Source organism: Equus quagga, chromosome 4 (assembly GCF_021613505.1).
Source record: "Equus quagga isolate Etosha38 chromosome 4, UCLA_HA_Equagga_1.0, whole genome shotgun sequence".
Lineage (NCBI taxonomy): Eukaryota > Metazoa > Chordata > Mammalia > Perissodactyla > Equidae > Equus > Equus quagga.
This window is the reverse complement of record NC_060270.1, coordinates 61,526,675-61,547,935: the sequence shown is the minus strand read 5'-3', so window position 1 is coordinate 61,547,935 and position 21,261 is coordinate 61,526,675. Positions and strand designations below refer to the sequence as shown.

The 21,261-nt window shown below is 49.6% G+C and overlaps 2 protein-coding genes and 1 non-coding gene across 3 annotated transcripts; 2 read left to right on the top strand and 1 right to left on the bottom strand.

The window, feature by feature from the left end:
• Positions 1 to 10,537: 10,537 nt before the first annotated feature.
• On the bottom strand, positions 10,538 to 15,344 carry IMP4 (IMP U3 small nucleolar ribonucleoprotein 4). Its single transcript, XM_046658559.1, has 9 exons — positions 15,206 to 15,344; positions 14,963 to 15,071; positions 12,413 to 12,496; positions 11,608 to 11,717; positions 11,397 to 11,529; positions 11,154 to 11,308; positions 10,974 to 11,068; positions 10,814 to 10,887; positions 10,538 to 10,723 (listed from the first exon to the last, which is right to left on the bottom strand). The coding sequence occupies exons 1-9, from the start codon at positions 15,206 to 15,208 to the stop codon at positions 10,611 to 10,613; spliced, it is 876 nt and encodes a 291-aa protein (XP_046514515.1). The 5' UTR covers positions 15,209 to 15,344; the 3' UTR covers positions 10,538 to 10,610.
• A 169-nt stretch (positions 15,345 to 15,513) lies between these two features.
• On the top strand, positions 15,514 to 20,197 carry CCDC115 (coiled-coil domain containing 115). Its single transcript, XM_046658560.1, has 5 exons — positions 15,514 to 15,931; positions 16,014 to 16,117; positions 16,201 to 16,283; positions 16,909 to 17,040; positions 18,890 to 20,197. Exons 1-5 carry the CDS (start codon positions 15,821 to 15,823, stop codon positions 19,027 to 19,029), a joined length of 570 nt encoding a protein of 189 aa, XP_046514516.1. The 5' UTR covers positions 15,514 to 15,820; the 3' UTR covers positions 19,030 to 20,197.
• Positions 20,198 to 20,857: 660 nt separating this feature from the next.
• On the top strand, positions 20,858 to 20,929 carry TRNAE-UUC (transfer RNA glutamic acid (anticodon UUC)). The gene has a single exon. It is a non-coding gene; the product is annotated as a tRNA-Glu (tRNA).
• The last annotated feature ends 332 nt before the right edge of the window (positions 20,930 to 21,261 follow it).

Genomic DNA, 21,261 nt, shown 5'->3' with positions numbered 1-21,261 from the left:
AAAGGGCTTTGGTCTCTAGTCTCTGTCCCAGCTACTCAGCTCTGCCTTGGCAGTGTGAAAGAAGCGATAGGCACTATGTAAAAGAATGCATGTGGCTTTGTTCCAGTAAAACTCTGTGGACACTAAAATTTTAATTTCATGTAATTTTCGAGTCACATTTATATATATGTATGTATATGTGACCTGCAGGCTGTAGTTTGCTGACCCGGGTTTAAGTGACAGGGGTCACTTAAAGTGGCTGAGTGGGGATGTTTCATTTATTGAGGGCTAGTGGGGGTCACTGTGGACTCAGTGTTTATCAGTTTCATCTTTGAGAGTTCAAAGGTGATCAGTAGTGCTCACTGAGGATGGACATTGATAGTGAATTCATTGCAGGTAGTGGGAGTTCCTTGGGCGTTCATGAGGGACTGTCGGTGGATGTTAATGGCAGTCTTTGGGAGGTCAGTGAGAGAGAGCGAAAGTAACTGAGGAGCCATTGGGATTTGGAGTGTTACTTTAACTGAAGGGTCAAAAGAAGGGAAGGTCATTGAGGGCTCCCACTCAGGGCATGATAGTGAAATGTGGAATCACTGAGATTTCATGAATGGTCATGGGTTGTTGGAGACTCAGGTGGGATACAGAAATATCAGAGATCTCTGAGAAAATATGGAGACTCTTAAGTTCCTTAGTACTCATGGATACTAATGGTAGTCATTCGGGTGAGTGGATACCAGAGTAAACAGGGAAGAGTCTCTGACGGGTCATGAAAGGTCTTTGTGGACCCTAGTGGTAGTGGATGTCATTAGAGGTCAATAGTCACTGGAAACTGGTGGTACCTGGGGAGCAAAGACAACACTGAGGGGTCAGTGGACTGTCCATATCATCTTTGGTGGTGACTGGGGTCTGGCTAGCTGGGGACCTTCTGTCCAGCTAGGGTCTGTCTGATTTGCCGGGGAGGGGAGGGGGGGAGGCATGTATCTGTCTGTCTGTTCACCTGGCTTGAGGGTCTGTCTACCCAGCTGACTAGGAAGGATCTTGTCTGTCCATCCTGCTGAAGGCCTAACTTTCTCATAGGCTGGGGTCTGTCTTACTGGCAGAGGGTAAGTCTGTCAGGCTGAAAGTTTGGGTGGCTAATTGACTAGGTGGGTGGGGTGTCTTTCCGCTTGGGTAACATCTTATTGTCCAGTTGGGGGGGTTCTGTCTGTCCTTGAGGTATTGTCTTTTGGTTGGCTGCAGTCACCTTCCAATTGGCTGGAGTGGAGAGTGTCTGTATGTCTGGTGACAGGTCTTTCTGGATATCTGGCTGGGCATCTTCCCATCTGTGCAATAATCAGTCCATTAGTCTGTCTGGCTGTCCCACTGGAGTCTGTTTGTCTCCCTAGGATTCTGTCCATCTAGAAGTCTGTCTGGGTATTTTTCTGCCTATCTGGCTGAGATCTTATGGCCTATGAACAGAAGTGGCTGAGGTTATGGTTCATCTCTTGTGCTTCCAGCCGGGTTGGGTATCCTGGCTGCATGTCCACCCCAACTCATGCCCCCATCTCATTGTTTAAGCTGCCTGCCCTCCTGACACTGACCATCCCTCCATGTCTCTCCAAACATCCACACTCTCCAGGCTTGTCCTCCACTCAGCTCAGGCTGGGTGTGGGGGATACGCAGACCCCAAGACCTCCTCCAGCAGCCCTGGCCCACCCCACTTCTCCCTTCTCCCAGAGGACTGCAAGCTGTGTTCCTCAAATGGGACTCGCTGCTGCTGGTGGCCCTCTTGTTCACCCTACTGGTGGAAATCCTGTGCAGCAAGAGCAGCTGGCACTGCTCCTGCAGATCCTGAGCACCGTAACGCCCACAGGCCACGTGCCAGTCTGCCACCTGCTTGCCAGCTCGGAGTGCTTGCTGAACTGGCCACTCAAGAGCCAAATGGACTGAGTGCTGGAGGGTGCTTGGGGAAGCTTTTGCAAAGCTGTGAGGAACCCAGCCTGTGCTGATGTTGCAAAGGAGAAAATCCTAACTTTACAGTGGAGAAACCTGGCAGACGCTACCTCAACGGTGTGTTGGTTCACAACCTCAGGAGTGTCATCCCAAGTGTAATCTGAAACCAGCTTCCCTCTACACGGAGGGCAAGGAGAGACTGAAGAATGAGGCAGTCCACTCCAGATTGGTAGGTGGCAGGTTTAACAAACAAGGGAACTTATGAGGCTTGTCTTGGGCAGCTGCAAGACGAGTCGATTTCCACACCTGCCCACCAGAATCTTAAAAGTTTATACAGAGGCCTTACCTGGGTTCAGTCATGTACATGGTCCAGATGGTCTCAACACCACATTACTCTCTCAAGGCTGTGTCCTTGGAGCAGCTCCCGCTCTGGGAACAGTGGGCAGAGCGTACATTCTAAGGACAGGGGAGGGGGTGAGGAGCCTCTGATTGCCAGGGTCCAGCTCACAGGTCAACCAGCAGTGACATCCTCTAGGTGACCTCCTCCAATACCCAGGGATCTTGTGGGAAGATACTTTGAGGCTACTGACATCCCTATTATACAGTTCCTCTCTGGTTTCCTTTTTTGCTAGGCCAAAGGGCAGAAGAAATTAAAAAAAATTCTCTCACTGCTCCACTCTGTTAAGAAGCTGCAGGCTGGATGGACTGACCTATTGATCCATCCACAAATCTGGCATCTGGCAAATAGGAAAAATGCCACTCATTCCAGTTACAAGTGGCAGCTTGCATGCACCAGGGACTGGCACTAGCTGCCTTTGGAAGGGCTTTTTAGTCTCCTCTAACTCTCCTCCGGGGTTCTGGTTTTCAGCATTTTGAATTGAAGATTCCCCCGGTCCCTTTACGGCAAAAGGTCAGCAGCTCAGAGCTAGGGGAACATGCCCAAGGAGAAAGCCACACTACTCCTTCTCAGTCCTGCTGCCAACCCCCACAACCCCACCTCTGTGAAGGCTGGATTTCTGCCCTCGGGAACTGCCCTGCAGTTCTGCTTCAGGGAGGGAGAGGGAAAGCCCTTTTCCCCAACTTTAAAAAATGACATCCTGGGGCCGGTCCTGTGGCTGAGTGGTTAAGTTTGCACGCTCTGCTTCAGCAGCCCAGGGTTCCCTGGTTTGGATCTTGGGCATGCACCTACACACCGCTCATGTTGTGGTGGCATCCCACATAGAACTAGAATGACCTACAACTAGGATATACAACTATGTACTGGGTCTTTGGGGAGAAAACAAAAAAAAAAAGGAAGATTGGCAACAGATGTTAGCTCAGGGCCAATCTTAGGAAAAAAACAAGTTGGGAACTCAGAAAAAAATGACATCCTTAAAATGTTCATACCAGCTTGTCCCCTGGCTGGCCCCACATCTTGCAGAGCACAGCCTGGGCATCGCCATCGCGCAGAGCAAGCTCCAGGTGCTAGAACGTGCCTTTGGAGGAAATAAACTCAGCCTTGGGCTCTGAGCTAACAGCTCAGGCTCCTGTGAGCTCCAGGCAAACAAATGCTCCGACGGTGATGTTGGTAGCATAGTGGGGCCTCTTGTTAGGCTGCCTTGCATCCTTGGCTTGCAGTTTCTATACCCAATTTTAGCTCGGCACAAGCACACCTGTGTGTGTGGTGCTTTATTTGGAAAACACCAACTGGCCACATTCTTTTAAGCTTAGGCTGGCTGGGATCCTGCACAGCTCAGGGCCCTGTTGTGGGTACTGAATGCAAGCCAAGGGCATCACAACAGCCAAAGGGAGGTATGGAACTGTCTGCATCGGCTTCTGCCACTCAACTATAAAACCAGAGAGAAGTAAGTGCACATCGGTGTCTGGGTAAGCATTAACATCTCTGGGAGTATTCCTGTAATGAGACTGAGGGCAGAGGGCATCTCACCAGAACACCTGCTGCTGCTGGGTGTTCTGAAGTCCTAGCCAATGCACTGTGGCAAGGAAAAAAGAAGAGGGGTCTGTCAAAAACACTAACTGGCATATGGCATAGTCAGCTGGAAAGTTTTAGAAAATCTTATGAAAAACTGTAAGAACTTAGAAGAAAATTTAATCAGGTATCTAGTTAAAATATAATACACACACATCACACAAATACACACAAAAATCACTTTCCTATATACAAGCAATAATGAATTTGAAACTCGAATGCCAAACAGATTTCATGAAAAACAGGCACCAAGTTTCACATCGCTAGTGAATTAATGGAACTAAGCAATGATATTAATGTCTGCTAACATCACAAAAATGACATCCAGACATTATGACCCTCCTGGTGAGAGAACACACCACTTCATCAAGCATTTCTACCAAAAAAGTTTAAAATTGTATCTGTACCTCTAGTTCTAGATATTAATTCAGAGGAAATACAAGGGCACAGGCAAGTGTTAAATAACACCACAGGATCAGAAACATCCAGACTGTGGAAACCACAAGGCAAATAAACCAGTTTCCTAATTGAATAAAATAGAAAGAAAAATAAAAAAAGAGAGAATCCCATAGGTTGAAAGAGACTTAGGACTTACACACAAATGCTCACAGCAGCATATTACTCATAATAGCCCCAAAGTGGAAACAACTCTAATTTTATGAGTATGGTACGTATACAATGGAATATTATTCAGCAATTAAAAAAATGAAATACGGATACATGCTACAACATGGATAAATTTTGGAAATAACGCTAACTGAGAGAATCCCATCAAAAACATCCCATATGATTCTATTCATATGAAAAGTCCAAAACAGGCAAGTCTATACATAGAGACCAAAAGGAGATTAGTGGTGTGCAAGGGGCTGAGGGTGGGGGGGATGGTTGGAGGAGAATGGGGAGTGACAGCTAGTGGGTATGGGGTTTCTTTTAGGAGGGACAAGAATGTTCTAAACTTAGGTTATGGAGATGATTATAGAACCTTGTAAATATGATAAAAAAATTTAATTGTACACTTTCAGTGGGTGAACTGTGTGATATGTGAATTCTAGCTCTATAAAACTGTTTTAAAAAAGACGACGAGAAACTTGTCAATCATTTGTAATGAATAGACCTAATTTAGATCCTAGTTCAAACAAACATACTGTAATCTGGGAAAACTGAACACTAAGTAACTATTTGAAATAATGTATTTGGAGTAATTGTTGATTTTTTAAGTGTGATAATGGGGTATTCCTATTTTTACTAGATCCTTATCTTTTAGAGACATACATGGAAATATTTATAGATGAAATAGTATGGTGTCTGGGATTTGCTTAAAAATAAATGAGTGGATATAGGGAGTGAGTGGGGCTACGAAAGAAACCAGACCAGTCAACATTGAGACAGGCTCATGCACTCACTGTACAGTCCTCTCTGCTCCTGTGTGTGTGAAATTTTCCACAAGATGTAAAACAGGGGCCGGCCCTGTGGCCGAGTGGTTAAGTTCACACACTCCTCTCGGGTGGCTCAGCGCTTCACCGGTTTGGATCCTGGGTTCGGATCCTGGGTGCAGACCTAGAACCGCTCATCAGGCCACACTGAGGCAGCGTCCCACTTAGCACAACCAGAAGGACCTACAACTAGAATATACAACTATGTACTCGGGCACTTTGGGGAGAAGAACAAACAAAACAAAACAAAACAGAAGACTGGCAACAGATGTTAGCTCAGGTGCCAATCTTTAAAAAAAAACAAAAGATGTAAAACAATCAACCAATATAGAGGCGAACAATCGTTTCTATCAAGAGAGCAAACAGGTCACAGAGAACAAACACACACACAAATGGCCAATAAGTATTTCAAAAGGTGCACAACCTCCATTATGATTAAAGAAATGTAAATTCACTGGGGAACCATCTTGCACCTAGAGTTTGGTGAAGATGAAGAGTCTGATAGTGCCCAGTGCTGGCAAGGACATAAACAGGCACTCAGATCCACTGACAGTGGCTGGGATGGACAGCCGCTCGGAAGACAATTCAGCAGCATTTATGATCACTTTAAAGACAAAATTCCACTGGTAGGAATTTATTCCTCAGACACATTTCATAATTATACACAGAGGTATGCTCAGTGATGTGTCTGAAGCAATGTTTGTGGGAGCAAAAATAGGAAACAACTTGAATGTGCAGCCGTTAAACTGGAGGTGGATCCACATGTATGACATATCCTAGAAAACCTAAGGATACCCTTGGTAACCCAGGGGTCTCCTAGCGAGATCACTACAGGGAACGATGGCAAGTTCCAGAACGGTGTGCACAGTTCGATCCCTTTTGTGTTAAAAAAAAATAATAATAATACCATGAATAGAAAAATATCTGACCAGATTTTTAAAAAAGTCAGTAGCCTCTGGAGGGACTGCTGAGGATGCGGGGAGGAGGAAGGTGATTTATTTGTCACTGGGTCTACTTCTGTACGTTTGAAATAGCAGTACAACCATGTGTCACTTGACGGGGCCATGTTCTGAGAAATTAATCGTTACGTGATTTCATCACTGTGTGACCATCAGTGTCCACTTACACAAACCTAGATGGTATAGCCCACTACACACCTAGGCTCTGTGGTACTAATCTTGTGGGACCGCCGTCATATACGCAGTCCGTCATTCACTGAAATGTCGTTATGTGGCGCATGACTGTATTGCAGAAATAGACGCAACATCTTTAAACTCTCGAAAGCCAACAAACAATATCCAAGTGCCTCCCCTGCACTCCAAAGAAAAATGGGCAGAGAACCCAGAAGGCAGCTCCCAAAAATGGTCAACAAGTAAATGAAGCATTTACCCACACTAGCATTGAAGTCTCCCTGCTGCCTGGATCCGGGTGTACCCGTTCCCTACCCCAAGGCACCAGCGGCGGCATGTGCACCCCTCCAGAAAGAATGTAGTCCACACGTGAGCGTGGGCCCTCCTCTCCTTTCTCCTGCACAGCGGGAACATATCACAGATAGCACTTCACACCACACTTCCTTTTATTTAATACTCTATCTTGAGGTTCTTTTCAATGACTGCAGTGTTCCACTCCGTGGATGCCTCCTAATGTAGGGACCTGCAGTCCTGTTAGTCAACAGCTAGGCTGTTACCCCGCTTTTGCTGCTACAAACAACAGTACAGATCCTGGCACTGCCACCACTGTGCACAAGTTAGAGTGTGCATGTCAGGCACATCTGGATTGCACATCTGTCTACTGGACTGAGGAGAGAGGCATATTATTACTTTTGGGGATATTACAAAATTTACCTCCAAAGTTCTGCACCTATTACATACAAAACCCAACCCCCCATATCCTTACCAACCATATTCGAATTTTTCATCTTTGTCAATCTGATAGATAAAAATGGTCTCTTGCCTCAAACTTTCTGTAGTAAACAGCAAAAGGCTTAGACTTGTACATCTCCTTCAATCAGAAATTCCATTTCTAGGAATGTACCCTAAGAAAAAAACAAAGGGTAGTGGGCAAGATGTTCAGTGCAGCCTGGTTCATGGACCTGAGCCTAAAATGCACTTCGTCTGGTGCTTAAAGTCTTACCTTTTTGTGTAAGCAAAAAATGGATATATTCTCTGCTAAAAATTTCAAATACACAGATGTGGAATAAACTTCTCCATCATCCTTTGGCCTTAACTGTAAATGGCTTTGAACCACCATTGACGGTTGGCATGTCTTCTTCTAGATCTTTTTATTTGAAGGTTTTTAATAATTTAAAACGAAACAGAAATATGAAAGCCTCTTTCATAACAATGGAAGGCATTTGTAATTATTTTCCTTTTAATCCTCTATTACGAAAAATTTAAAACACACATCAAAGTAGAATATTACAACAAAACCCGTCTACATCACCTAAATCTGACAGTTAGTATTTTGCTCCAACAACTTTTTTCCCCATCTGCTGAAGCATTTTCAAGTACCAGGCTGCTATTTCACACCCAAATACTTCACCATAGCTCTAACACCTAAAGACGTTTCCTAAAGTAATCCTAATGCCAAGTCACCCCACAAGATTAACAATTCCTTTAAAACTTCAATAATGCTTTATTTTGAAATAATGTCACGTTTATATAAAAGCTGCAAAAATACTGCACAGATCTCCCACATGCCCTTCACGTGGATTCCCCACTTGTCAGCATTTCTGAGTACTGAGGAGAATCCTAGAGCACAAGACTCAGGTGCAGCGGCGATGCAGGCTTCTCCCGGGGCTGCCGCGCTCTGCCTGGAGCTGCTCGCACTGAGCACCAGGGACCAGGTCCACGTCCATCTCCTCCCTTGTCCTTTACAATTTACAGTTACACAAGTACTGACTGATTTCTTCCTAGAAAAGTCAAACAGCAGATGCACCAATAGCCCTTTAGCACTGCACCGCCCCTCTAGTCCAAGGCTTCCCGCGAGTCCTCAGGACGTTCTCTGTGCCAGTGGACATTTTCCCAACTTGCTCAAACATGCAGACAAAGCTGTGCCCAAGCCGTCCCCAGCAGCATCCCAGCAACCACTTCTGATCCTAGGATGAAGACTCAAGTAGAACCACATTTGAAATGTTAAAAAACCCTGCCAAACTGCCATCTGCAAAGCCTTTACCCACAGATTCTTCCACCAGCACAGTATCCTGTTTCCCCAGAGCGCCACAAACAGTAGATAGCACCCACCCCAACAGCTAAACACAGCTGATGAGCAAAATGTGGATGCAACTGTCCTTCAATCAAGCCCTCCACGGCAGGTATCCCTGATGTGCTGGGTTCTCTGAGGAACTTCAGGGAATTATACTCACAGGCTTCTTCAGCACAGAGGATGTGAAGTGAATAATAAATGGTTCACATCTTGCTTATTTTCTGTCTGTCTCTGGCTAAGAGCTGGCCCCCAGTGCCAAGCCCTGCTCTAAGCAAGACTTATGTGCTCACATTACTAAAAAACAAAACATGAGTGACTAAGGGCCTGCTCTGTGCTGGGGAAACAGTGGAGAGAGCCTTAGGCCTCGTGGAGCTCACCTGGGAAGATGCTTGGTCAGCAAGGGTCATCCTCATCATGCCTGTGATAAGTGTATGTAGGAGGTACCCAAAACAGGAAGGGCAGGAGCACCCACACTGACTGAGGCTCACCTTCTGGATGGGGTCACGCAGTTGGATGAATGGTGGCCCCCAACACACGTGTCCATAGCCCAATCCCTGGACCCTGTGAACATGATCTTATTTGGAAAATAAGGACTTTGCCGATGTGACTAAGTTTAGCACCTTGAAATGACGGGGTCATCCTGGATTTTCTGATGGGCCACAAATCTAGCAACAAGTGTCCTAAGAGACATACAGAGACTTGACAGACCGGAGAGGAAGGCCACATGAAGAGAAAAGCAGCGACTAGAGTAATGCAGTTACAAGCCAAGGAACACCAAGGATTGTTGGCAGACCAGAAACTGGAAGAGGCAAGGAACAGAGGAGGGGTTGGGGGAACCGGCACCTTAATCTTCGATTTCTGGCCTCCTGAACTGTGAGAGAATAAATGTCTGTTGTATTAAGGCACTCAGTTTGTGGCAATTTGTTGTGGCAGCCCAAGGAAACTAACACAGAACATCATACTACTGTATTTTTGTATGTATTTTGGAATTTCCATAACTTACAAAAAAACGGTAATCGCACGTTCTTCATTTGTGAAGCTGGGAGAGGCCCTGGAAGGTGCTGCAGAAGGAACTGGATTCACAGGATTGGGACCCTAAGTCATAGACGTCCCATGAAGGCCTATCCCCTGCTCTCTGAATGCTGTGGCCCAATGGGTCCTGCGGGTCCCCTGTTCTCCCTGAGGACAGCCTCTTACTGGGCCACTCCTGTGCCTGGAATCTTTATGAGCACTGCCCACCTCAGGGTCTTTGCATGGGTCATCCAGGTGGCCCCTGCATCCTTCTGCCATCATGCAGCCCTCAGGGCACCTGCAGAGGCCTCCCCATTCTCCATCCCCCTGCCTGCCTTGTTTCTTCATAGGCCTGTCCCACCCAGTGTGATGGATTTCTTTCTTATCATCATCACTCTACTCCATGTCAACCTGTCTCTCTTCTGTAGGGTCTTGACACCCATTCTGTATAAAACCAGGGCCCTTGGGTACATAGGAAAGTGGGTAGAGAGAGAGGGCAAAGGGGATGAGTATGGAGCCAGGGGGAGAGCTCAGCCTCTTCTGGGCAGCAGTGGCTCTCCCTGTGTGACTTCAGATAAACCCTGCCCCGACGAGAGAGCTGGAGCTGTGTGCAGCAGGCGGTCCCTAAAGCGTCACCGTGTCCTCAATCAATGGACTTAAGGTGTGCCTGAGGCGGACTGAAGGATCCTGCTGAGCACGGAGCGGGTCCTGCCTTCTCTGTGCCAGGCCCCCAAGTCTCACAGTTGTTCAGAGCAAATGTGACATGCCCTGCAAATGTACCCATCCCAGATGATGACAACAGCACCAAATCTCTCAGGGGTAACACCAAACCCTCCCTATGGCTAAGGCCAAGCCAGCATGTCGGGCCTGCCTGGTCCTAGACACAATGGCGACACCAGGCCTGAGAACGTCCCAGAGCTGGCAGGTCCCCACCTGAGGAGACCCCATGGACATTGGTCTTCACGTTCAGCCAGACAACAGGCCTGACTGGACCACTAAGAGGCAAAAGGGGTGGTGTGGCACACAGACTTTATTCTAACCCCTTCAGTCCTGGGTCCGGGTCCACGTCCTGACCAGCAGGAGGCTCACTGGGCACTCAGGAAGACCCGCTTGCGTGCGGTGTTGGTGTAGGGATGCCAGCGCCACTCCACGTCTGCTGTGGCCTCCTGTTCCAGGGTGCCCAGGCGGATCATGTACACTGGGGGAAGGGGACAGGGACGTTGTCACCTACACAGCCAGCATTATCCCACCACGCCCACTTTATCATGGGATAAAGCCCCAAACTCACACTTGAGCTCAAAGCGAGGCCCGACTTCGGTCAGCTCCACGTTGCGGTGGTCAGTCTTCCTGTACACGTGGTGCCTGAGGCAAGGGGAGGCAGGGAGCAGCTGCAGTCAGCAACAGCACAAAGGTCAGGAAGGCATCCCGGGGCCAGCCCACAGACCCACCGGAAGGAAATGTAGTCATCTTGGTTCGCAAATGTGATAACCCGGTGGCTGTCATCTTTGGGCACAGGGAAGAGGTAACGGAGTATGTCAGAGACCTGTGGCAGAGGGAAGGAGAGTGGGGAAAAATGCCCGGCTTGGCACCCCCTGCCCCCAGCCCTCACCCAGTGGCCCCAGACTCACCCGCTTGCCCAGGCGGGAAGAGAAGCCATGCATGATGAGATGAGGCTTGGCCTCTGACACAGTGCCCAGGTCGGGGATGTCATGCCGCATGACCACATTGCACAGTGTGAAGTAAGCAGTGGGGCCGAAGGGCAGGTGGCTAACGATGAACCCCACTGGTGGGGCCAGGAAGGCCGTCAGAGACCCCGTCTCCTCTCAGACGACCACCCTGGCAGACACCCTGCTCCCCGACACCAGCCTTACCAGGTGTGCCTCGATGCTCATGGACAACCAGCAGGTCGGTGACCCCATTAGCTTTGCAGGCTCGCACCAATGCCCCTACCTCATGTCGGCCACGGTTCATGCGCTGGGCTCCTGGGAAAATCAACTTCAGCTCCTGCACGTGAACATACTCCAGTTAGAACTGGGGCCACAGGCATCTGAGCATCTCCCACTCACTCCCCGCTACTGGTACCTTTGCAAACATCTTGAGGCGTGAACTGGGGTCACGGGAGGTAGTGATCATGATCTTGGGATCCTCGACCCCTGCCCATCGATATTCGTCATCCACGTGGTTGGTCACACCTGTCAGGAGCATGAGGGGCAAGGCGACACTGTCTTGGAAAGTGAAATGCTAAGTTGGGGGCAGCACCGTCTGCCAGTACCTTCACCGATGGAAACGCTCCATACCCACAATGGGCAACAAGGTGGCTGCCAGCCAGACTGGCTCTAAGTACAAGCGCAAACGAGGAACTGAATGTTTACATGGGATTTAAGTTTAGCTCATTCAAGCTGTATTAATCACATGGGCTAGTGGCTATCGTGTTAGCACAAGTCCAGATTCTGTTAAGGCCAAAGGTAACAGACCCCTTTCTCTCATAAATACTTATATGTTTGTCACCCCTTTCATATTCATCGAATAATGCAATGAATGAAACAACTGGCTGTCAATGAAGTGCTGGGAACTGGGGACATGGCAGTGAACAAAATGGACACTGTCCTGCCCTGGCAGAGCTCACATTCTAGTGAGGGGGACAATTAAGAGATGAAGCAAAGCAGAGAGTAAGTGGGGTAAAACTATGTGCATCATAAATGGATTGTGAGCACTCAGGGAGAGCTCTCCTGAGGTGCCACCTGTGCAGAACCATGCTGGCACCCGCAGGACAGCTGCAGGAGCAGGAGCCACAGAGCCTGTCCTCAAGGGATCTGAGGAAGGACGTAGAGGCCAGCGGACTTGAGGGCAGGTAGAGGAGTTGGCCCACAGTGTGGAGGAAGGTCACCTTCACCACCAGCATCGTCAAACTCCAGCGAGCCCTGCAGCGCTAGAGCCTCCCGGCGCAACTCGGTGGGAATCAGGCGGTTCTCTGCAGGAGAAGACAGAAGCTGAGTGAGAGACGCGCGGAGCCCTCAGCTTAGACAGCACTGCGGGTTACAAACCTGTACAAACCTGACGTGTTAAAAACAGAACACAGGCCCCAAATGGAGTCACTTATGCTAAGCTCCACATCACCAAACCGACACTTAATTACAATTTTGGTTCTCCCAGAAATGGACTCTTAAACCAGCCAGCCAGGAACCGCCTGGTCAGCACTAGTGAGGGCATCTGCCTGATGGACCCCTGCCATCCCCCAAAGGCAAGTGAGCTTGCCACAACCAATCCATGTTTTTGTCTAGTGTAACTCCCCTCTCTCGTCCTCTTCTGCCTCTAAGTCTTTCATTTTGTCCAGCTCCTCGGAGCTCCTTTCTATCTGCTGGATGGGATGCTGCTCGATTCATGAATCACTGAATAAAGCCAATGAGATCTTTAAAAGTTACTCAGCTGGATTTTGTTTTTCAACAGTGGAAAAATACCTTTCTCTCTCCTTTCTAAGCAGAGAGGTGATACGTGATTACTGGGCGGTGAAGGGGGGAGGGATGACAAAACAATTTATTTCTGTCTATATGCCAATCTGTTAACAGTGGTTACAAGAGACTTTATTTTCTATGGTTCCTGAGCCCTATGACTTGAGGACTTTCTAAGATACTTAATCACAAATATGTATTGCTTTTGTAGTTACAAAAAAAGTTAACAAACTAATTTTTAAAAGAATAAATAGAGGGGCCGGCCCGGTAGCGCAGCGGTTGAGTGCACACGTTCCGCTTTGGCGGCCCAGGGTTCGCTGGTTCAGATCCCAGGTGTGGACATGGCATCACTTGGCAAGCCGTGCTGTGGTAGGTGTCCCACATATAAAGTGGAGGAAGATGGGCACAGAGTGTTAGCTCAGGGCCAGTCTTTCTCAGCAAAAAGAGGACAATTGGCAGCAGATGTTAGTTCAGGGCTAGTGTTCCTCCAAAAAAAAAAGAGAACAAATAGAGATTTCTCTTTCTGTATGAAGTGGATCAGAAATCATGAAACCCTCTAACAAAACCATTAATCATGACTCTCCAGGTCAGAGGTTTCCTCTGTGAACTAAAGTGGACCTAGCACAGGTGTTGGGGCTGTGGGTATGCTGACTTCGGAGTATAGAGCTGAACAGGAGCATGCCCTTGGATCCAGCACTTCTCTCCAATATGCCCTGGAGGAACTCTTGCACATAGAAGAGAATGTTCATAGCAGCAGTGCCGTTCCTAATTCCCCCAAACTAAGAATAAGCCCAACACCACCAACAGGGGAATGGATTAAGACTGTGGAATATTCACCTGAGGGAGCCCCCCATTACACTCAATGGCTCTCAGAAACAAAGCTGAACCAAAAGACAAAGTTGCAAAATAATGCATATAACCCAATACTACATTTAAACTAAAAATTAACCAATACGATTTAGGGATACAAACAAGTATGACACAAGCACAAAGAAAAACAAGGAAATGAGTTATTTTTAAACAATATTCAATATAGTGGTTATCTAAGTTGCGGAAAATATTCCTGAATTTCAGTATGTTGATCATTTTTCATTTCTTAAAGTGGGCAGATAGGTCACAGGTGTTTAACATTATGCTTAACATAAATATATACACACATACCACATACATTTTGTGTATTTAAAACCTGGGAACATTAAAGTGAATTTAAAATAATCAGAGGTATCGCGTTTATGTGCCATCAGATAGGAACAATGCTCCACTGACAGAGGATGCAACATAATAGTGATAAATATGGCATTTCCAATCAGGCATGTGTGACAGACTCGTCATCAGTAAGGCAAATGAAAAGTGGGGAAAATATTGCAAAGTCAGATTCCTAATTTATGACGCGAATAAAATTTACTTCTACAGGGCTAACAGTTTAAAAGTGCAAGGGAATCCTAATAGCGCTAAAAGACAGGAAAACATTCTTGTTACCTTGTACTGAAGAAGGTAACAAGAAGAAAAACCAGGGGAGGAAAACAATCTATAGGACCACTGTAAAAACTTAAAATTTGGGAAGAACTAGACAAACTTTAAACAAAATTAACACACAAACTGTAAAATCTGAACACTGCAACATAAATGGGAAGTAATTCACATCATCAAATGGAGGGACATCTGCAAACCAACAGGAAAACCTGAATACGTGAAAAGAAGTTCAGCCACACTAACACAAAGAAACGCTAATTCAACGCGTTTTTGGTGAGGAATACTGCCAATCCTCCTCCTCCTGCTTGAGGAAGACTGTGGCTGAGCTGCCATCTGCGCCCGTCCCCGTCCATTCTCCGCGGGACGCCGCCGCAGCGCGGCTTGACCAGCGGCGCTGGGTCGGCGCCGGATCCGACCCGCGGGCCGCCGAAGCGGAGCGCGAACCCGACCACCCGGCCAGCGCCCCGCGCTTCCCTCCGCGGGGCTCCCCGACGGCCTGGGCGGGGCCGGCCTACCTTCGAGCGCGCGCCGCAGCTTCTCCTTCCGCTCGTGCGCGGCGCGCTGCGCCTCCTCGCGGGCCTTGCGGTACAGGTACTCGCGGCGAAGGCGGGCCTCCCGGCGCAGCTGCGGAACGGCGGTCTGCTCAGCCCCTCTTTCGCCACGCACGCCGGGGCACCACCCGCCCAGAGCCCAGAGGCCAGCCCCAGCCCAACGCAAGCCCCCCACCTCCAAGACCGGGGCTCGAGCCTCTCCCCTACCATGCTGAACACCGCTCCCACGTGGCTCCCGCCGACTCTGAGCGCCGCGCCGGCGCAGCGCAGCCCTTGCTGCTGCCCTCAACCAAGAGGATCTCTAGCAGCTTCACGAGGCTTTGCTGCCCTGGAGAGTGCCCAACGTTAAGATGGCGAACGGTGGGTGGGAGTCGCAAGGCGACCGGCCAGTCCGGAAGCACACGCCCACTGGAGCAACCAATAGGCTGCGGGTTAAGATGTCGTCACTTGGCTTACGACAGCCGTTAGGACAGACGTCAGCCGAGGCTTCACCGCCAGCTCCCCACGCAGGGCGCCCAGTGTGTAACGACGAGCGGCTAAAAGAATCATAACTGGCTGCTCCAAACGGTCCAGCGACAGCAAAAGCAGCGCAATGACTGACCGCAGGGCCGCCCGCCGGCTCCGTCCGGAATTAACGTTAAAGCCGCTCCTCCCTTAAAGCGGCGGCCGTGCAGCTCCGCCTCCTCCCGTCGCCGCAGCGACGGCCCCACTTTTTCAGCGCGGCCGCTTCCAGAAGCGCCTCGGCCTCCCGCAGACACACCGCCGGCCCGGTGGGCGGGGCCGGGCGACCCGAAGGAGGCGGGCTCGGATCGCAGTGGGGCCATGGCGGCCGCGGAGCTGCGCGCCGAGCTGGACTCCCGGCTGCTGCAGCTGCTCGGGGACCTGGAGGACCTGGAGGCCAAGCGCGCAGCGCTGAACGCCCGCGTGGAGCAGGTGGGCGCGGGCGGCGGGTGGCTTCACGGCGGCGGCGGCGCGCGCCGGGGTTCACGGGGCGTCCGCTCCCCTCTGTCCGCAGGGCTGGCTCGCGCTCTCCCAAGCTCGTTACGCCATGGGCGCCAAGGCCGTGGGGCCCCTGCAGTACGCCTCCCGCATGGAGCCGCAGGTCTGCGTGTGCACCGGGTGAGGAGCCTTGCATGCTGGAGCGGGTAGGCGGGCGGGGTCCAGCGGGCGGCCAAAGGTCCATCCCCTCTCTTGTTCTTCAGCGAGGCCCAGGACGGACTCCAGAGGTTCTGGGTGGCGAGAGCCGGCGCCCAGACTCCAGAGGAGGTGGGGCCCCGCGAGACAGGTGAGCCCCCCTTCTTTCCGTCAGGCCCTTTCCCAATGTGAGAGACGGAACGCACGAGACTGACATGATTTTATTCGGGCTCTTGCGATAGACGGAACGCCGCGGATCTGAAGATCGGAATGTCTCCGCAGGGTGGTCTGTTGCCTTGGAGTTTTATAGGGAGACACAGACAAGTTTATAGTGAGGGCTTTCACACTTGGATTGCTTTGCAATCAGGGGAAGTCTGAGCTGAACAGAAAATGTTTCTCTTTGTCTAGCTAGTTTCAAGGGGACAGACTTCTCTCAGTCATTCATGGGACAACAAGGAGGAGGAGGGTCTGTCTGACCTTTCACCATATTCAGGCAAAATGGGAAAGGTCAGTGTGTGGCTGTGTCACAGGTAAACAAGGGGGTCGTCTGCTGGTCTTTTAAGAGTTGTGAGAAAGAGTGGACAGAAACTCGCATGTGAATCACAAGGGGAAGGGTGATTCTTTGTGGTAAGCTGCTTTCTAAAACAAAAGGTAGTCGGTGTTTCCCAACCATCAGTATTTTCCAGGATCATGAGCTCAGATCAAGTTCAACGTTGTCACTGAGAACACAAGGGCCAGGTAATAAGACCCCCAGCCTAGGACCTTTCTTTCTCCAGGTCTGCGCAGGCGCAAGGGTCTCACCAGGACCGCAGAGCTGGAGTCCTCCCAAGCCCCCCGGGACCCTCTGAACTGGTTTGGAATCCTGGTTCCTCACAGTTTGCGACAGGCCCAAGCCAGCTTCCGGGAGGGTGAGTAGACCCTGCTAGTCAGCATTGTGGCCCTGAGCCAAGTTTAGACCCTTTATCTACAGGGAGAACTTGAGCACTAATGCCAGGGCTGGGGTTAGTCTGCAAAGGGCTTTTGCAGATTTTCTCTGTTGCAGACTTGGTTGCACACTTGCTGTTTTTTTCAAAGAGCGTTTACATTTATTGGTTCTTGGCAGTGTTCCAGGCTCATGCTAGGTGCTGGAGTTACAACTGGAAATAAGAAGGATGAACACTCCTCATGGAATGTTTATTGAGGGGAGAAAGAGAACATGCAAATAAATAAGTAGGGTCTAAATATAATGCCAGGTAGAGAATTGTTATGAGAAGATAAGATAAGGTGTGCTGGATGCAGTGGGCTGAGGGAACTATTTTATGAAGCATGGCCTGGAAAGGCCTCTCTGAAGAGATGGAGGAGAGAGCTTTGTGGGTGATCTGGGGGAATGGTGTTCTAGGCAGATGGACCAGCCAGGGCAAAAGCCCTAAGGTGAGATCATGTCTGGCATGCCAGAGAGGAGGCCACTGGGCTGGACTGGAGTTGGGGCAGTGGGGAGTGCCAGGAGCTGAGGTCAGAGGGGGCTGGGCCCCCCAGGTGATTTGAGGGCTAGGTAGGCCCTGATGAGGACTTTGGGAGTGATGGGGTAGCTCTGAGCAGAGGGAGCTCCAGTTGGACTTGCAAAGTGACAGAATTCCTGTGGGTGCTGGCTGGAAAAAGACGAGAACAGAAGGAAGAAGCAGGTGCCAGGGAGCAGGCAGGTGTGAGAGACAGGTGGAGGCAGTGGTGGAGGGGTAAGTGGTGGGAACCTGCACGTTTTGAGAGTTGAAGCCACAGGATTTGCTGACAGATCAATTTGGGAGTAAGAAAAGGAGAGGAGTGAAGGATGAGCCCATAGTCTCCAGCCAGACCGCCTGGGAGGATGGAGCGGCCCTCGCCTGGTGTGAGAAGGCTGCACAGCAGCAGCAGAGGTGAAGTCAGGAGTTGGGTGTCCTGTGCTCCTAGTGCTGTGTGGTGGAGATGCTGAGCAGGTGGTTGGCCACATGCATCTGGAGTTTGAAAGAGGCCTGGGCTAGAGACACAGATTTGGGAGCCCACCACATAACACTGGTGTTTAAATTCCCAAGTTGCCAACACAGATAAGGCATTAAAGCTCAGATGGGATAAGATCAGCAGGGGGCCTAGGACTGGACAGGAGGTGAGGGAGTGGAAGGGGAGAAGCCAGTTGAGGCGCCTGAGAAGCAGCAGTGAGGCAGCAGCAGCACCCAGAGGGTGAGGTGTCCCAGAAGCCAAGAGGCAACAGTGTTTCCTGGAGGGGGGTGATCAGACATGTGGCCAGCTCTGCTGCCAGGCAGGTAAGCTGAAGATGGGACTAGCTAGTGGATTGGGCAGCGTGGAGGGCCCAGAGGACTTGACAGTAGCCGTTCCAGCAGAGGCATCAGGGAAAAGCCACCTAGAGGTGGATCCAGGGTGTGGACCACTCTTGGGGGCAGAGAAGACAGTAGAAGGAGAGGGGGTGAGAGTAGTGAGGGACTGTGATCATGGAGAGAAGAAGGAAGGAAACAAGCACAGGAGACAGTGTCATGATCTGTGAGTTTTTAGTTCCTGGTGGGTGATAGAAGGGAGAATCAAAGAAGTCTTCTTAGGAGATGACATTTTAGCAAAGAGGTGAGGCTGTGGGTCCAGTGAGGTTCAATGCAAGGCTGTACCTGAAATATTTTAGGAATAGTACAGACTAGAGAGGCCTGGAGCCTTTCCAGTGTCTGGGGATGTCCAGAGCCCCCTGAGTCCTGTCTCACAACTCAGATACCATGTTGACAATCTCTCCTTTTCCTCTAGGCCTGCAGCTGGCTGCAGACATGGCCACCCTTCAGATCCGGGTTGACTGGGGTCGAAGCCAGCTCCGGGGGCTCCAGGAGAAACTCAAGCAGCTCGAGCCAGGGGCTGCCCAGCCTGTGACCACAGAGGCAGGGCAGTGAGCACAGCTGTTCTTCGACGTGGCTGCCTCATCTCAGGCCTTCATCCTTCACAGATTTCCTCTGCCCCCACTCCCACCCCAGAAAATCCTCCCTCTGTAGAATTTCTCGGGTCTGCATGTTGCCAACTTTGTTAGGTGTGAAAGTTTAAAGAGGCAAACTCAGTAATGTTGAAAATCACTACTGTGAAACCACCTCTAGGCTTGTGTTCCGCTAGGACACGTGGTGCTGGTGCAGAGCTGTTCGGTTGGCAGTTCTTTGTGAACAGGTAGAACAAGCTCCTGGATGAGGCAGATGTGGTTGCCTTACAGGATGAACTCCCGCAGGGGCAGTGGCAGGGAAGCGCAAGAAGTAGCCCTTCCGTTTCACCAGACACTCAGAACAGACTTTGGAGGAAAACCATACATGGCTAACATCAGGACAGCATGATTCCGCAGAAGTGAAAGCACAAATGTCTGAGTAGATGGGTGGCCTTTGGCAGCTTTTAAGCCAGAAGGTGAAAAAGATCTGACGTAGCTTTTCAAGGGAACTCGAAGCGACCTTTCAGGTTTTTAAAAACCCGCTTTTATCTTTCCAGGAGTGACTGAGCCTCTTTTAATTTGTTGAAGGGCCAATTGTGTTTCCAGTTGTGGGAACTCTGTGTGCTTGCTTCCTTTCCTACTGAGTTGTTGGTATTTTTAGCAGTCTCTAGGAGCTAATCTTTATGTTTGGGGGAAATTACTCCTTTGTTCATAATATGAGATGTAAGTATTTTTTCCCAGTTTGTCTTTTACCTTTGCTTATGGTGGTTTTATTTTTACTGTAAAATCAACTTTTTATTGTAAAATAAAACGTTCCACAGAACTGCGCAGAGCAGTTGAAGAGCTTAATGCATGTGCAAGGCACCGTCACCTGGCTCTTGGGGGTTTTAGTCAATTTTCTTAGCAGAGTTGAATTTATCAATCAGCTGTTTGATGATTTCTGGATTTGGGGTGGTACTCAATGTGGTAAGGGAATTCTTCAGTGTTTCCTCCAGAACTTTGGTGGTCTCAGATGAGGTATGACGTGAGTCTCGCCTGCACCTTCGCCTTTTCTACCACAGGTCCACCCTTACCGCAGGTTTGAGATGCCACCTTTGCCGTTTGCTTAATCCCAGTGTATACCGTGCCCTTTTTTTGCAGCTTCCATTCTGTCTCATTGATCTTACTGTCAGTAAACACACAGGTACTACACTATTTTGATTCTGGAGACTTTAACATATACTTCGGTCGCAGTAGGGCAGATTTGCGGCTGGATTGGGGGAATCCATTTTCTTTGACACGTTGAGCTCGAGTTGTCAGTGACAAGCCTAATGGAAGCTCTTAAAGGGAAACCCCGTGACTGGAGGGAAAAAGGACAGCCTTCCCCACAAAGGGTGAATTTCAGAGCAAAATCCTGCGATCAACAAAGTACCAACCAGGGAGATTTTGAAGCCAAAAAGTGTAAAACAGAACACATTCCCTTTTTGCTTTTTGCGGCAGAGATTCAGGTGGAACTCCGGCCCTTTATTTTAGATGTCAAGGTCGAGCAATAGCCTTCCTTCCTTTAAGGCTTCACTTTGGGTTTGAGCGTGGCCTTTCCCGAATCTGCTCAGCAACCCGCCTGGCACTGGCGATTTGGAGACTTCCCGGAGCAGGAGAGGCCCGGGTGTTCCCGCCGCGGCCCGGTTGGGGGAAGGGGTCCCCGGTATTGAAGCAGCAGCAAATCGGGAGGAACTTCCGCGGGGGCGGAGCGCGCCTGTGGGCGCAGCTGCTGTATGGGGACGCTGACGCGGGCGATGGGTATACAGACAAGTGACGGGCCACCTAGCGGTTCCCATATGGTCTAGCGGTTAGGATTCCTGGTTTTCACCCAGGCGGCCCGGGTTCGACTCCCGGTATGGGAACAACCGGCACTTTCTTTTCCTTAAAGTTGGAAATATTTAACAGAATTTGGGCTTCTCGCCGGCAGAACGACTCAGGTCTAATTGGGTGTTTCTTTCCATTTAAACCTGGAGTAACTAAGGCCGGAGAAACTCTGGGCGTCATTGTTCTGTCTTTTGATCTAAGCGTCAGTTTTCATCACATGATTAGTTTTCTCTGTCAGTAACTTATTGATTATATTAGATACCGTATACATTATAGATGTGAATAGTATTATAAGTATTTAAATATTCAAAGTTTATCGTCAAACTCCAAAGGGGATGGCCAACCCTGCCTGCCTCTTCCCACACACCCC

Bases quoted from the DNA above. Each gene is read 5' to 3' on its own strand.
- IMP4 (XM_046658559.1), bottom strand. The intron at 11,718-12,412 runs GTGACCTTCCTC...TGCTCCTGACAG, and splicing joins TGACGATGCTGGTGGTGAAG to GTGTGACCAACCACGTGGAT. The intron at 11,530-11,607 runs GTACCAGTAGCG...GTTCACGTGCAG, and splicing joins GCCTCAAGATGTTTGCAAAG to GAGCTGAAGTTGATTTTCCC.
- CCDC115 (XM_046658560.1), top strand. From the start codon at position 15,821: ATGGCGGCCGCGGAGCTGCGCGCCGAGCTGGACTCCCGGCTGCTGCAG. The intron at 16,118-16,200 runs GTGAGGAGCCTT...CTTGTTCTTCAG, and splicing joins CAGGTCTGCGTGTGCACCGG to CGAGGCCCAGGACGGACTCC. The intron at 17,041-18,889 runs GTGAGTAGACCC...CTTTTCCTCTAG, and splicing joins CCAAGCCAGCTTCCGGGAGG to GCCTGCAGCTGGCTGCAGAC.